This window comes from Equus caballus, chromosome 19 (assembly GCF_041296265.1).
Source record: "Equus caballus isolate H_3958 breed thoroughbred chromosome 19, TB-T2T, whole genome shotgun sequence".
Lineage (NCBI taxonomy): Eukaryota > Metazoa > Chordata > Mammalia > Perissodactyla > Equidae > Equus > Equus caballus.
The window spans coordinates 61,102,621-61,119,411 of record NC_091702.1 but is presented as its reverse complement, the minus strand read 5'-3'; the positions used below and the strand labels follow the sequence as shown (position 1 = coordinate 61,119,411).

At 38.7% G+C, this 16,791-nt stretch overlaps 1 protein-coding gene across 7 annotated transcripts in view; it reads left to right on the top strand.

Moving 5' to 3' along the window:
- Positions 1-16,791, top strand: part of ALCAM (activated leukocyte cell adhesion molecule) — a 186,181-nt gene that overhangs the window by 136,945 nt on the left and 32,445 nt on the right. For all 7 annotated transcript variants that reach the window (XM_001503380.7, XM_005602026.4, XM_070242893.1 and 4 more), the window contains exons 4-8: positions 5,804-5,868; positions 7,368-7,455; positions 7,908-8,090; positions 11,940-12,067; positions 13,583-13,715. In XM_001503380.7, the coding sequence (XP_001503430.1) occupies positions 5,804-5,868; positions 7,368-7,455; positions 7,908-8,090; positions 11,940-12,067; positions 13,583-13,715 (597 nt within the window). The remainder of the gene's footprint in view (positions 1-5,803; positions 5,869-7,367; positions 7,456-7,907; positions 8,091-11,939; positions 12,068-13,582; positions 13,716-16,791) is intronic.

The following is a 16,791-nucleotide window of genomic DNA, read 5'->3' as shown; positions in this document are numbered from 1 at the left end:
TTACTTTGCCTAATGATAATATATAGTTGATATTGCTGTGCAAATAGCTATGCAAATGAATGACTTGAGAAGTTCTCATTAAAGCATTTTATCTTTTAATATTCAAATAAAAAGTCCCACCTCTGTTACATCATAATATTTTAGAAATTACAGGGAGAAAAATAAGTCTCAGGAGCTTCAGAATGCCAGTCTTTTTTAATTAGAGAAGGTCTCACTTTTCTACTGTTTCCCTCTGCTTTCTGATAACTTGACAGCCCCTAGAAATTATTAAAATAAATAGAGAAGAAAGAAACCCAGAGGGCCTTCCTACTCACAGCGAGTCCACGGAATGTTCCTGTTTCTCTGTAATAGCCTATGCAGCTAAGTAGGACTGTCCCTTAAGTATTTATATGGACTTCAAAGCTCCTATAGGCTTATGACACAGACTCAAAAAGTGCGTATACTATCAAAGGAAACCTTTGTTCTCCAGAAGAACCTTGTAAAAGCATATTACACGTTTCACTTGGTTGGCTTTCAGTTTAGAAGGTACTTTCCAGAAACCATCCACCATTCTCAACCATTTTAAGAATCAAACCAAGTACCAAGTGCTTGGCTGCCATGCCCCGTCCATTAAACCCAAATAATCTGCATCCTGTATTTGCCAATGTCCCATGTCTTTTCTTTTCTTTTCTTTTCTTTCACTTTGATATTATTAGAAAGATGGATGGTACCCTGCTGGGAACACTTTTTCTCGGGAGCAACCAAAATTTTTTTGATTAATAGGCTGTGAGGTCATAAATATAAGCATGTATCAGGAATGTAGCACAGTAGCTCCAGAGATATAATCAAGATCCAATCGCAGCCCTCTAAAGGTTATGTGTATTGATTTGTCATTGTCAGGTTTCTTATTTTACTCTGTTAAAATTACCAAATATCAAGATAGTATATAAGGAAGTTGAGAAAATCCAAGTTGTTTCATTTGGAAGAATCATTGTGACAGCTTTCAGAATATCCTCTTTTTAAGAAAAAAATGCCATGCAGCAATCTGAAAAAAATTCAGTTGGTCTAATTCGATAAAATGTGTAAGCTGTTTTGGAACACAGAGGATTTCTATGATTGTGAAAACAAACTCACACCCTGCATACCGATAGCACCCCCTACTCCTTCTCCTTTGAATGTTGCTGAAAACAAAGTGGATCTCAGAAACAGAATTTGCATTCCAGGCTCTGGGCCAGGGAGACTTAAATAGACAAGTTACACACTCTTGAAAATGGCGTTTTATACCAGAAACCGTGGGACACTCCAAGCCCAATAAAATGAAGAGCACAGCTCATGATAAAGAAAGTGTTTTCAAGAGCTTTTAGGGTCTTTGCTTTTTTGAAAATAATGAATTTACTTTGGGTGACTTTTTGTGAAGCAGACGGCAGCTGTGACAGGAGGCTTCCATTTTCTGCATGTGTATATTACAGTCATTTAAGAGTTACTAGGCTCGTCAGTCAGTCCTCTGTCCCCCTCTGTTGAATCACCTAGCAACATGCAATGTGTACCACAGAACTGAGTATGGTTAATGTGAGCTAATCCGATCAGCTTGCTGCAGTGCCATCCTCATGGGCAAAATCAAACTGTTTTATTCAAATTGGAGACCCTGACTGATGACTTTGTTATCTCCGATGTAGGTCTGTTTGTTGAGTTTCAAACTGTACCTCAGATGCAAGAACTCATGCCAGAAAGCAGCCCAGATCCAAATGAGGCACGTGCTTTGTGCACTAATACAGCCTTTTATCTTTTAGTAGTTGAATGTCATCAAAATCAAACTGTATTTGCACTTAATGCATCGTTGAAGTTAATAGAATCATTCAGAAACAAGAGCAGACCCTTAAAAGTCCCCAAAGATTCATTCCAATCACTGTGCAGAAGTCTTAGGGGTCACGTGGGTGCCCAGATTGCCAATTGGCTGTCAGTGGTATAATGGAAAATCGCTGTCCTGGTCATCGGGAGACCTAGCTGGCTTAGATCTGCTGCTGGTTTCTGGCCTTGGGCAAGTCACTTCACCAGTCTGGGGCTACGATTCCGTCCTCGTCAGTAAGATGAGTGCCCTGGATTAGGTGGTGGTTTCCCTGGGGTCCTCTTGAGGAGCTAATCAAGAGAGCTGAGGATGGCGAGGAGCTGCTTCTACCAGATTAGCTAGAATTCCACCCATTCAGTGTTGCAAAGTTCTTTCATGATAGTTCTTCCACAGGGAAAAAGATATGGGAGGACCCCAGCTCTAAAAAGGCATTTGAAAACCACAGCCCAGGCTAATCTGTCAAGCCCTCTTGTACTCTGGGGTCTGGGGCGTGAAAAGGAAGACTGTTCCCATGACATACAGTCTGGATACAGCTGGACCAGCTCTTTCTTCTCTGTGATGGACAGTGCTGGTTGGCTTCACACAGTTATTTTAGAGCTTTCATTCGGGTACTGTGCTCAGTGTTTTATCAGAATTGAGCATCTGTCCTCTCACCCTCCCCATGAAAGTTAATCAACTGCAAGTAATCTTTTTTTTTGGAATGAAGAAAGCAGAAAATGATCTATTTAACAAATGAGACCTCCACTGTTTCATTTTGATTCTTTAAATATAAAAAACTCTTTCCCATCTCCTGAGAAAAGCAAACTATGATTCCATGCTCACAATGGTTTACTTTAAATACACCAGGATTTATGAGGGGTGATTGCTGACAAAGTCCTGAGAGAAACACTCTTGAGTCAATGTAACCAGTGCACCTCCTTTCCTTGCTCTCCTGCCGGATCCTGTTGAGCTGTCCTGTGTGTGGTTTTGATAATAACAGTGTCCATAGTGGGTGATACGGAGCAGTTTTGTATTCATCACTCCGTCCTCACCTGGCCCTGAGAACCCTTGACAAGATTATTTTAATAATGCAAATAAATTTGTGGCATGACTTTTCCTTTCAGTTCTATACTTGGTTATGAATCATTGAATCATATTAAGACATAATTCATGTAAAGTTTTTTTTAAACACTTTGGAATCAATATGCAATTTTGCTAAAACAGTACGTGTCCTCTTTTATGGTCCTCCAACTAACACTCATCGATTGTTAGAAGCTAATATAAGAGAAGATTGCATACAAAATGTTTAGTTAATATAACGGTTTTGAAACAAAGTTTAAGGAGAAAATGACTCTAAGAAATGCAATAGGTATTAGCCTTACTTCCACAATACCCACTGTGACTCTCTCTTCCAAGTAAGAAGATGAATAACAGTGTAAAGTTTAGTTGAAACTTTAAGCGTCCTTTCATCAAGTTTCCCTTGGTTTGCTACAGTTTCATTTTATTGAAATAATAAATTTTAGAGACTATTTTTGGAAGCAGAGTACACATGGCCATGTGTAAAGGACTAGCCATTGTAACACACCAAGTCTTTATGGTCTTACGTGGCATTGATAAAACATCACAGAGTTTAGAAAGCAAAGTACAGAAATATATCCTTCATAAGAGGAAGTGTGTGTCCAACTGTTTTGGTATATAATTTTGGTGAACTAGAAGGTAGTAGCACCTTGTCAAAACCGCCAACCCACGTTTTGTATTAAAAGCCTTATTTCAGAGGATTTTTCAAATCTCTCCACATATTCCAGACATACGTACTACTGAAGAAGAAACACAAAACCTTGTATTCTTTTTTTTGTCATAATTTTGACTCTTGATTGACCACATAAATTAATATAATATCTTACCTTTCTCGAGCTCTCAGAGAGGTGTCACTAAATAACTGATTTTAGTTCCCAGAGAACTTTGGCTTACTTACGTGAGCCCCAAGAATGTTCATTCTGTTTAAATATTTTGGATGCCGTCCTCTCTCAAATATATTAGACATTTGCCTTAAAGCATAAATTCCAAAGAGAGTTTAATATTTTATCGATAACTCAGAGTCGTAATTGTCAACATTAATGATGTTACTGATATGGGGAAGACTTTAATCCCCCACCATATGTTCTTTAGAAATTGCTGTATATTTTGAGGGTTTTGCTCATATGTCTGACAATTAGGTGTCACTTCTTGTTTGTGTTAATGTAATTGTCTCTGTTATACCTTAGTATGCTTCTGTATTTCTTTTTTCTTTTGTTTAAAGATTGGCACCTGGGCTAACAACTGTTGCCAATCTATTTTTTTTTTCTCTGCTTTATCTCCCCAAACCCCCCTGTACATAGTTGTATATCTTAGTTGCAGGTCCTTCTAGTTGTGGGATATGGGACGCCACCTCAACGTGGCCTGACTAGCGGTGCCATGTCCGCGCCCAGGATCCAAACCCTGGACCGCCACAGCGGAGCGGGCGAACTTAACCACTCGACTACGGAGCCGGCCCCTGTATTTCTTTTTTTAATTTTTTTGTCTTGCTTGTGATTTTCTTCCAGTCTGTGTATCTAGAAAATAGATAATCAGTCATGAAAATTGTATTAGGAGAATTATATTTTTAGAGCTAATGGTAAATAGGCCTTCCTGTAATTAAAGTACATGAGTTCAACACATAGGCAGATTTGGTAGTATTATTCGTTATTCTAATTTATAATATAAAACATAATTGCAAAGGGGAAATTAACTCTTGATGTTAACCTGAAAGCTACATTTTCTTGCATTTAGCCTTGCTGATATCCATTTTGCTGCTCCAAAGACATTTGTCTCCATCCTTGTTTTCTGTAATTGTCTGAGTAGGTAACATGTCTCTGAATTCCATGAGTAACGTGGACTGAATTCCAAATTAAGTAATAATTATAGAAAAGCCAGTTTAGTGTAGTTTGGTAATCAAAATTTTAAGTATTGGAGGTGATAAACAATAAGACTAAGAAAGGAAGAATACCTGGTTATTTTTATCTGTCTGTTTATATGCGAATAGAGTAATTCTGTTCCATATGACTCAAAAAAATCAGTGGCAGTGAGGCAATATTTATTTTCTGTAGACTGATTGTTAGAGCTAATTAAAAGTCAAAAATCCTTCAATGATAGAAAACTAGCAGCACAGAATAAAATAACTTAAAATAAGTTTAAATAACACCTTGTTACTGCAATTTTTAATTGATCCTTCTTGAAGCCTCTATTAGAATTTATGCTACAGGACTTCCTATATTGAAAATGCTTCTGTCCATTGTCTCAGGTTCCAACATAGAAAGGTCCCCCCACCTTTATAGTTTCGTACTGTCACTTCACTTCAAAGATAAGGTTTGAGATGCATTGGAAACTTAGGCTTCTCCATCCCTTAACTAGCTTGGCGTTTCTCATGATTTTAGGGCAATGATTCCTAACTTCATTGCACCCAAGAATTGCCTATGGAACATGTTACAAATGTAGATTTATAAGATTCCCCAAGAGATTCTGAGTCAGTAGCCCAGATAGGACTCAAAAATCTGCATTCTAAACCAGTACCCCTGTGATCCTGATTCATGTGGATTCAGGTGTTCACCTAATGACTTGGAAGCCATTGGTAAGTAGAAAGTGGGCATGGTAATCAACTGGAGATATATATCCTATTTAGTACACTAACCTCTGTGTCACTATCAAATCCATGTTCACTGTATAAAGCACCCAGAAAACATTACTATTATTTTATTCAAAGGAGTTGTAAACATTTAAAACAATATTTAAGCTAATAAAGCAAATATTTGGAAGTGATGGACTATCCAGATTTCTTAATTACAGATTAAATGGGAAATCTATTCTTTATTTTGTTGCTTGTGTTTCTGCTGTAAGCAAATGAATTATTTTTTTATAAGTCAAATCACAAATGTCCTTTTATTCTTCTACATATACCTAAAACTTTTCTCTGCTTAACTTTAGAGCAACCATCTAAACCTGAGATTGTAAGCAAAGCACCGTTTCTCGAAACTGAGCAGCTGAAAAAGGTAAGAACTTGTTTGTGGTTAATTGCCTTTACTTACCCTGGGATTAAGTGCCTTCTCCAGGCCTTGGATGCTGGGACAAGTAAGATAGACTTTGCCTCTTGTGGAGCTGACAGTGTTGCAGGTGCAAGAGTCAGAAGGTCTGCGCAGGTAGAGGGGGGACACAGAGGAAGGTGTGGCCATTTCTGAAGGGAGAAGGAGACAAGAGTAAAGAAGGCATACGTCTTTCTTGTTGGAATGACCTGAATGTTTAATGGAGTCATGAAAGATGAGTAGACTTTCTCTAGAGCAAACATAGAAAGGGCTTTCTAACAATCTGAAGTAAAACAATGTGAAAGAGAATGATATTTGGGGAAACATCAAGATCCTTGCATTGCTGTCACTTTGGGTGCCAAGACCGTGGGTAAGAGAGTGCAGTAAGAGGTGCATCTGAAAAGGTAAAGGAGGCTGGGTTAAGAGAAGACATACGTCACGTAGGGACTTCGGACTTCATTTTCTCAACAAATTAAACTAGCGAAAAGTTGAAGTAAAGGCGTGAGGAGCTCAGATTTGAGTGATCACATTAGCAGAGCTTTGAAGGGAGGCTGTGTTGAAGCAGGGACAAAACTGAAGCTCCATATTTGCGTGCATCAGTTGACTAATAATCTCATTTTCACTAGCCAAAAATACCTAAATTTTCCTTTGCGGGAGAAAAAAACAAGTCCAGAGTTTTTTGAATCAGATTAAATTTTACTGCAAAATGTTATTTGATAAACACTAAATATTAAAGTTTAAACACATTTGAAGAAACGTGGAGGGGCTTATAGATGTTAGTAAGTACATGTAGTCTGAAATATGTGTAGTAAGAAACTAGAAAGGCAGCCCCCCTTTAGCTCTGTTAATGATTCTTACATCCGCAGGTCTATGACCCATGGTAATAGCTGATGTTCTTGTAGTTATGTTATTCAGTTAACGTTAAAAATGAATAATGTCTGGGGCCAGCCCAGTGGTGTAGTGATTGAGTTCATATGCTCCACTTCAGAGGCCCTGGGTTTGCAGGTTTAGATCGTGGGTGTGGACCTACGCACTGCTCCTCAGGCCACACTGTGGCAGCATCCCACATACAAAATAGAGGAAGATTGGCATAGATGTTAGCTCAGCGACAGTCTTCCTCAAGAAAAAAGAAGATTGGTGACAGATGTTAGCTCAGGGCCAGTCTCCCTCACCAAAAAAAAAAAAAAGAATAATGTCAAAATGAATTTGAAAATGCTTTTAAATGAATGTGTTTTTATTAATAGTAGCAGCATCTATTGCATATTTTTTAAATGAGCAAGACCATAATTTTAAATATAAAACATTATTTTTATACAAGAGAGCATTTATTTAGTCCTGAGTCAGTACTGGGAAAATGAATGGGTCAGGAAACCTTTGGAATAACTCTAAAATCCCCTGAGGATTCTGGACTTCCAAATTGACAACCACTGATGGAACCAAGGTAATAACCTTTCCTCTTTATTTTGCAGTTGGGTGACTGCATTTCAAAAGACAGTTATCCAGATGGCAACATCACGTGGTATAGGAGTGGAAAAGTTCTACAACCCCTTGAAGGAGGTGGGTCTGAATGAAGTGGACAATACATTCAGATGCCCTGTTTTGACTTCTTCTTGTGTTGGCATTCTTAAACTCACTATCTCCTGCATCTAAATGTGTTGCCCTATGCTTTGTTGCTTGAAGTATCTATTAAATCATTAAGTGATTTTTAAAACACCATTTCAGCCCTTGTGCAAAAGAATCAACAACAGAGAAAATTATTTCTATGTATAGCATGTTCTAGAAGTTAATTATAGTGAGTGGGAGATAGGATTCCAGGATTCTATTTCTGTCTATGTCTCTGATTCATGGTTTCGAAAAGACATCTTACCTCAGTACATGTCAATTTTCCCTCCTGTTAAATACAGTTAGAAGGACAAAACCACTTCTCAAAGGTGTTGTGATATTTAATTAAGAATTCTGAATTTTTTTTGATGACAGATCCTATTATTTGTGTTCTTTATTTTCTTCAGCGGTGGTCATAATTTTTCAAAAGCAAATGGATCCAGTAACTCAGCTCTACACAATGACTTCATCCCTGGAGTACAAGACAACCAAGGCTGACTTACATGTTCCATTCACCTGCTCTGTGACATACTATGGACCATCTGGCCAGAAGACAGTTCATTCCGAACAAGCAGTCTTTGATATTTACTGTAAGTAACTCAATATATAATTATGCAATTTTAATGTATTAGAAAGAACATTCAGATACTTATTAATCATTTAAGTCCCAACCCAAATGCTCTTTGGATTTAATTCCAACCCCCTCCAGTCCCTACTTCATGGCACTCAAATAATGTCTTCCTCCTTGCAAGACCTATAGAATAAATGCTTACCTATCTTATGATATCCTTCACTCTCTACTTCGTTTTATTTATGAGCACTTCTGTATTCTGCTAGATGCTGAGTTCCTTAAAGTTCCTTAACGCAAGATCTCTAGGGGCCGGCCCCGTGGCCGAGTGGTTAAGTTCGCGAGCTCCGCTGCAGGCGGCCCAGTGTTTCGTTGGTTCGAATCCTGGGTGTGGAGATGCCACTGCTCATCAAACCACGCTGAGGCAGCGTCCCACATGCCTCAGCTAGAAGGACCCACAATGAAGAATATACAACTATGTACCAGGGGGCTTTGGGGAGAAAAAGGAAAAAGAAAAAAAAAAAACCAAGATCTCTAATTTAGTCCAATCCCTTCTGGTAGTCCTCAGGCCTGGCACAAAGCCAGGAATTTTGTAGGTGTTCAAAATGCCGTCTGATGGTTTTCCTAATGAATGACAGATGAATGGAGGCTTATGACTGGTTGGTCTTCTAGATAAAGGATTTCCCTTTGAATGAAGAGATTTATTTTAAGAATGAGGTCAATTGCATGAATTAAATAGAATGTCGTATTCCCGGAGGTTTTGGTTAACTTTATTGCATAGATTTGAATCATAGACTATTAGTCTGCAAAGGAACTTTTGTGATCATCTGGTCTAACTCCATTATTTTACTGAGGTAAAGTGAGGCCCAGAGACTTGCTCTAAATTAGCTATAGAGACTGAGTTAGAGTCCTTTTCTCCAAGGCTGTGCTCCTTCCTGTAAGACAGGCGCCAGGAAATAGAATGACTAAGAGTAAACATGCTGGCTGTCCAATCCTAGCGCTGTCAACTACTGTGTGTGTCTAGAAGTGTAGCTTAACCACTCTAGGTCTAGTTTTCTTATCTTGAAATGGGAAAAATATAATACTTAACTCATGGTGTCATTATGGAGATTAAGTGAAATTACAAATCTAAAATGGCACACTGTATCGCACATTAAATGTTCGTTATTAAGTACTGTTGTCATTATTACTATATGATCATTATTACTACATACTCATAGAGCTAAATATATCTTTTTGGGAAAAAGGCAAGAAAGAATTTTATTATTATTTTTTAAGTGAGTCAGGAATTCTTGTAATACTGCCATATGTCGTAGAATAACCTAATACTTCTGCATCCATTCTGGAGAAGGGGAAGAAATGCTAGTTGAGCCTTAGGAGAATTTTATCTCATCTACATTTCTGTTTTGGCTCCATAAAGGGCAGAACCTTATGTAAGAACAAAACTGAAATTCCACTTGCCTTAACTATAAAGGATTGTTTTGCCTTAAACTTTGTAAACACATTTCAACTTGATTTAAAGGTGAAGATTGAGAGAATTTCATCATGTACAGCTTATCTAAAATCAAGCTGTTATTTCTGTAAGTGAAAGCAGATTCAGTTTGTTCAAAATATTCAATTGGAAATAGACTATCTTGGTGTAAGTGCAGGAGTACAAGATAGGAAAGAACATCGAGATGACTAATAAGGATTGGGCCATTGGCTTAAGGAAGAGCAGGAACGTACGTGAGTGTCAGACCCGAGGAGCTGCACAGGCAGAAAAGTCCTTGGATGAATAAGAAGGAAATGATTTTACTGTGACTGGCTGTGTGGGGTGCATTTGGCACGGCTTTTAAGAGGGTTCAGTGTATGCAGTGCTGGGCTTCATGAAGAAGACAAAAAAGTATTTAAGACATATTCCTGACATTCAAAGAGCTTAATACTCCAATAGAAAAATAAGACACCTCCATCAGAAGGAAATTGTCAATGCAAGGTTGCAAGTGGAGGTGACACGGGAACTCAGTAAACTGTCCTAAAAGCTCAGGTGCCCAAGGACAGTGATTCTCCGACTTTAGTGCTCATCAGAATCATCTGGAAGACTTGTTAGATGAATCGCTGGACCCTGTTCTAAAGTTTCTCACCCAGTAAGTGTGGGGAGGGGCCCAACACTTTGCATTTATACCAAACTCTCTGGTGATGCTAATGCTGCTCATTTGAGGACAACACTTGGAGAACCACTACTCTAGGATGACTTTAGAGAAGAGAGGGAGGGAGCTAAATGGAAACGATGGAAGAGTACACTCAAGAAAAGAAATTGGATCAATTCTTCTTGAGAAAGATGCAGCAGTCCACTCCTGCCTCACCCTATTCAGTCCAGATTTTATAGACTTGAGCTCTCTAATCTTTGTGTTTATTTGACTCTGCCCTCTGACACTGCCAAAGATTATGCCACCATAACTCATTGCCTGCATTTCCACACCATTTCCAAAAAAGTATTCCTGTCTATTCACCCCAAACTCCCTCCACGCTGCTGCCAGAAAATATCTTTCTAGAGGCAAATGTGACCATGTTACTGCTGTGAGTAAAGCTCTTCACTGACTCCCCCAGCTCTCTCAGGTTAATCCTCACGCTCCTGATTCAGTGTTTCTGAGTCCCGCGGTCCTGCGCTGTCTAACATGAACCATTTACTTCACTGTACTTTCTATAGTCTGTCCAATCTTCCAGATTCCTGCTGTAGGATACTACTAACCTGTCTATCCACATGCTGGCAGCAGTTTACCTTTATTATCTTGGCAAACATTTACTCTTCAAAATCCAGCTCCAGGGCCAATTCTAACTGGAAGCTTCCCAGTCTGATGCATCTATAAGCTATCGGTGATCACTCTGCTTACATCACGTGCAGTTTTTTTGCTGTTATGGTCTTCATTGTTAAGTTTAGTGTCATCATAAATAGACCGGAAGTTCATTGAAGGCAAGGAATATGCTGTTTTCAAATTTATAACTCCAGCACTTAGTGCCTGCATGAAATAAATAGTAACTAAACAAATGAATAAACCACTAGGCAGAAGGCTAAATGGAGAGATGGGAGAAAAAAATTTGTGGAGATTCTTTTGGTTCCTGTGTAGAAGAATATAGAGAGCAGTGAGATGTAAGATTCTCTCCTGATCTGGGTCCGCTATAGCTACCCTTTAATTTCTTTAGCGTCTTACTGTTGAGCAGTAGCCTCTAATAAAGAATACCCTTTAGCCCTATTTCCTCCACAAAAATGACCAAAGTGGACTGAAAGTTGCATCTTGGCTCCAGTGAACAGAACAGAATTACAATACACTTGCAGTCCTGTTGATTGTGTTAAGGGTCTCACTCAGTTCATGGGATTCATCTTTTTCAAAGCAGACCTGCTCTCCTGCAGGCCCAAAATCTTGCTGGTGTTGTTTAGTTCATGACTATTTTTATTTACTGTAAGGTATTATTATGTAATAGGAGTACAGGGTGCCTGATAGCTTTAGCTACTTTGCTAGCTGATCCAGTCTTTCCAAACTGTAAGATTCATATAATATAGTTAAATGTCCTTATAATGAAATCATACAGTGAGAATGTTCCTACTGGTCTTTTACCATAAAATAATTATGGTCATTCCTGCCTCAGTTAAAGACATTTTCCTAAGAAGAAATTGGTTTTTATGTAACAGGATCTCTTTGTAGTTCGCTCTAAGATTAGTACTTGCTATAGCAAGTAGCTATTAACTTCAATCCTTCTATAAAAAGATACATTTAAGTAATTACCATTACTAGCTTCTTGAGAAAATTGTGTATAATTTAGTCATTTACATTGTATGTACAGAGTAATTTGGTACTTGACGAAAATGGTTAACTTGTGTCTGTGATTCTTGCAGATCCTACAGAGCAGGTGACAATACAAGTGCTGCCACCAAAAAATGCCATCAAAGAAGGGGACAACATCACTCTTAAATGCCTGGGAAATGGTAACCCTCCTCCTCAGGAGTTTTTGTTTTACTTACCAGTAAGTGCTTAAGGATTATTACTTGAGCTAGACTACTGTCATTTTGCCCTGTTGTTTGGCAGCTGGCTGGCATTAAAAATTGTGTGTCCTTGGGCAGCTTAAGTGAAAAAGGATGTTCTTCTTGGGGACGAGGAACACCTGTAGGATGTCCTTTGAAAGCTGTTTCGGCGTCTGCCATCACTCTTGCCTTTTTCTCAATGTTAAGAGATTTCAGGACAAAGAAAAAAAAATCTGATCACAGGAAACCGTAATTAGAAAAACTCAAGGTTTATTATCCAAATAAACTATAAGAATCTGCTCTTCAGAAGTGGGTAACTATAAAATGAAGAATGATGACAGCAAGTGGTCTGATGTGGATTCTAAATCTACCTATGGTGGCTCCTTGAACACATACCTGAACCTGAAACAGGGACAGTGCTGTTGCACATTATATTGAGTTTGATAGAATAAAGCTGGGGGCTACATCTGGCCCTTGTATATAGTCTTGAAGGGTCAGTTCCTCAACTTTTTTCAGTATCATAGCTGAAAGAAATGATCTATATAGAGGATAATTTGGAGAATTCCACTAGAGTGTGTTCTGGATGTCATAGTGACATGGAGCCAGACCAGGAGAGAGCTCGTCTGAGGATGCTTGCTTGCTCTCCTGCAGCTCTCCCCGGGTTTGAGTTTGGTATAACCTTCCATTGAGAGCAGCCGTAGACAGCTCACCACTGCATTTACTGCAGGGCTGTTTACAACTATCATCCACCGCAGCTCTCAGTGGTGTGTAAGAATATCATCTACTATATCACTCAGAAGACTAGTATAAGTAATTTCTTTTAGACTGAAATGTTGACAGAAAACTTTGTTTCTCCTAATAAATTGATGTAATGTTTGTATCTCATGTGAAAATGAAATTTTGAAACTAATTAACTTTCCACCTTGACTATCAGTGATGACACAGCCAAATTTGCCTCATGGTTTTAGCAACAATACCTGGTGATTATCTTTTTTTGTTAATGTATACTCCTACTTCATCTACATTTTTTTATTCTTAGTTTGTTATTGTTTTCTTTTCTTATTCTTTTCTCTACTCCTTTCTTTCTCCCTCTCTCCCTCCCTTCCTCTCTCTGTCTCTTCCTTCCTTCCTTCCTTTCTTTCCTTTTTATTTGGATATATGGCTGTTTTCTTTCAAGCTTCCTCAAATCTTTTTGTCAAATTAGGCGAGGCATAAATATAAAAATAAAATATTGGAAATGTTTTTAAAATCTGCTTTAAACCTCAAACTCAAGCCATGCTTTCAATAAAATAGATGTCATCAGTACAATGTTAATCAGCTCTTCAATTTCCTTGGAACCAAAATATTAATTGCTTTTGCAGGAATCAGATAATACAAACTGTATTCTTATTTGTCCAATCAAAGAAACACATTCACTGTTTTTCTTATCTGAGAAAAGGCCATTTTCATCAAGAAATACAACTGTTCTCATTATAGCCACCAGGTGTAATCATCTGACATTTTGCCTCTATCCAAAGGGACAGCCTGAAGGAATAAGAGGCTCAAATACTTACACGTTGACAGATGTGAGGCGCAATGCCACGGGGGACTACAAATGCTCTCTGATAGACAAAAGAAGCATGATTGCTTCGACAGCCATCACCGTTCACTGTAAGTCACCGTATTCCTCTTTATCAAAGGCCTCTTCTCTTCAAAGGCCTCTAATTGTCTGACTTGCCTATCTTTTCAAATACATTGCAGCTCTATTTTTCTTAAATAACCTGGTTTCGTAGAAGCCCTAAAGAACCTCAGAGCAAGCTCAGCTTGGGTCCAGACTTGCACTGCAATATCGAAAGCTTGCCTGGATCCAATGACAGCACCCTGGGCAGTGCTAAACCTCCATCTGCCTTCTCAATGTCTTCACTTGGTGGTATCAACAAAATCTTCACGTGAATCTTAAAGAAAGAACTCATTTAGTATTTTAGGAAAATATTTAGATATTCTTAAGTTCACAAGGTTTGCATTTGGCCCAGAAAAGTTCAGATTAAGCTTCTTTTTAGTATTAGTATTACAGAATAATATTAACACTCAAACTTAAGCAACACAAAGTTATTGCAGACTCAACTTTTGGAAGAGGAGGTAGAGACCACTAAAAGGCATGTATTGGCTTCTATAGAGAAGAATAGAAAATTTCTGGAAAGAGAACTTCAAGATCACCCTACACATACATTTTTATTAACTTTTAACCTGCTTTTGATCTCCAGATACCCCAAGAGTTATATTTACTCCGGTAATAGAAAAAGATATACCTAGAAAACAGACACTTTACTTGAGTTCTTTATTTTGTAATTCCTGACAGTCTATATTATTGTTGTACCTGATACATCATGGAAACGGGAAACTAATTTGAACTGCTCCCTCATGACACTAGAATTCAGAGTGCTTTGGGGAAAACAAATATCAGCCTTACTTGGAGGGCTAGGCCAAACTTTCTAATAAGTGCTTTGCCCCTCTAGACGTGTTTCACCATAATAAGTTCCTCTAGACATGATGCACTACTCTCATTGAGGGTGAGGGGTTCCTTTGTTTCAAAATTGAAAGACCCTTTAGAAATTATTCTGAAGAAATTATTCTAAATCTTTCACTCTACCTGTAATGCTTAGAACACATGTAGCATAGGAGCTAAAACTTTGAGGGAAATACAAGGAGGTACATTGGGGAATAGAGGGACCAGACGGTTGCTTCTGAGTGTCTGATGTCAGGAGCATGCCCTGGGGAGCCCTATAGAAACAGTGGACTGTTAAATGTCCTCAGCCAGGCCATTTCTCTGTTTGCTCCATATTCGTGTTGCACAAACCTGAGTGTCTGTCATCAGGGGCTAGTTAGAGAGAAAGTAGTGACCTCTCAGGATAACAACAGTGCTGCTTTTTCTCTGAGGACCAGTCAGTCTTGGGACCATTTATCCAGCCGCTTCCATGAAAAAGAGAAACAGAGAAGTAAGGGAAGATAACCAGAAGATAGAATTGCCTGTGGAATAACTCTGACATCATTGTTCAGAAGATCTTTGGACTAATAACCATTAATCCTACTTAGAGATGTGCTTATGTTTAAGAGATGCTAGTTACCCAGGACCCTAAAAGGAGAGGGCTCTTCTGTGTATCACTGTCGAGATTTTACTCTAAATTACATGAAATGAAAACCTAAAAATTCTATTTTTGCCAATTTATCCTTGATTGCTTGTTTGTTTTCCAAAAGCAAGATTTGTTTCCTTTCTGCATATGAGTAAAGGGAAGATGGCTAGAGAAGCACCTCTCCATCCTTGCACTCATTCATAGAACAGGCCCCTTGCTTTCCACCCACACGTCCATAGTTGCTGATGAAACAGCTGCTACTCCTCCCCCAATTCATGCAACTGTGGGTTCTTCCTCAGAACTTCCAAAGTCCATCCTCAGCCTTTAAAATCACTTCTTATATCTTATCACTGGCAAGTTAACTGTCCAGCTCATAAAGCTTCTAACTTGCCTGCATAGAATTCTCATCTAAGTATCATTCACCGAAATATTCCGAGGAAACTCAACTTTTGTATGTGACACTGCATATTTTAATATCAGTGAGAAACTGAGAAAGCGTGCTTCTTCCCTGCATTCATTCAGCAATCATTTTTGAGAGCCTCCCATGTGTCAGGCTCTGTGGATGCGCAGTGACAACTCAAGTCGTGGTCGCTACCGTCATGGCGCTTAGAGCCTAGCAGAAGAAACTATTATGAAAAATGATGTTGCAAACAATCAGCAAATTGCCATCATACAGGTAAAACCAAGGAGAAGCCCAAGGTGCAGTAGCAAATCTCCACTGCCACAGGAAAGTCTCAGCTCCAGGGACGACAGGCACAGTCCTTGATAGTCCAGCCTCAGCTAATTCTATAGGTGTATCTTCCATGTGTTATCACCGTTCACACCAGATTTCTCACCACTGTGAACCTGTCAAGCTCTCAGCTCTCTGCCTTTGCTTGTGTGCCAAAAGGCTTCCCTGTGTCTCCACTTATCAAAGGCCTTCTCAACCTTCAGGGGCTGCAGACAGATACTGCCTTCTAAGCAAAGCCTTTCTTACTGCTTGGAGACCCAGTTTGGTTCTGTTCTCCACACTCCCAGAAGTCTCTGCTTGTACCTCTGTTTGTGGCGCTTCCCTTAGTCTTTGGGCAAATATTTGTTGAGCTCCTACTCTATAGCATGTTTGCTCCTAGATGCTGATTTCATGCTGCTGTGTATTGTAGTTCATTGAGTACATATTAACCTCTACCTCAAAGATCGTACATTGACCTTCATGGTTCATCTCTGCATCGCTCATCCATGCTTGCGACATAGTAGCTGTAGAATAAATGTCCAATTGAATTAAATTTTCCTCATACAGATTGTACTATGACCCTAGACTTGTATAGAAATGACTTTCCATCCTTAGATGTTTTTATACTCTGTTTTTAAAAAATATTATCTGCTAACAGTGTGCCTAACAGATCTTATTTAAAATTTCGACTGCATGAGAAATAGAATAACATTTTTTAAAGATATCTAACTACTATAGTCAACTCTCTCTGGGGAAACATACACTATCTCTTGGTTCTTCAGTTTATTGCCTGCTGCCTAAATATGCTTGATTTTCCCACATTATGCCTTACCAACTCTTTTTACAATATTTACCTAGTCATGATCTTTCTTCATTTTCTTCCAGAAGTGATTTAAGAATTTTTTTA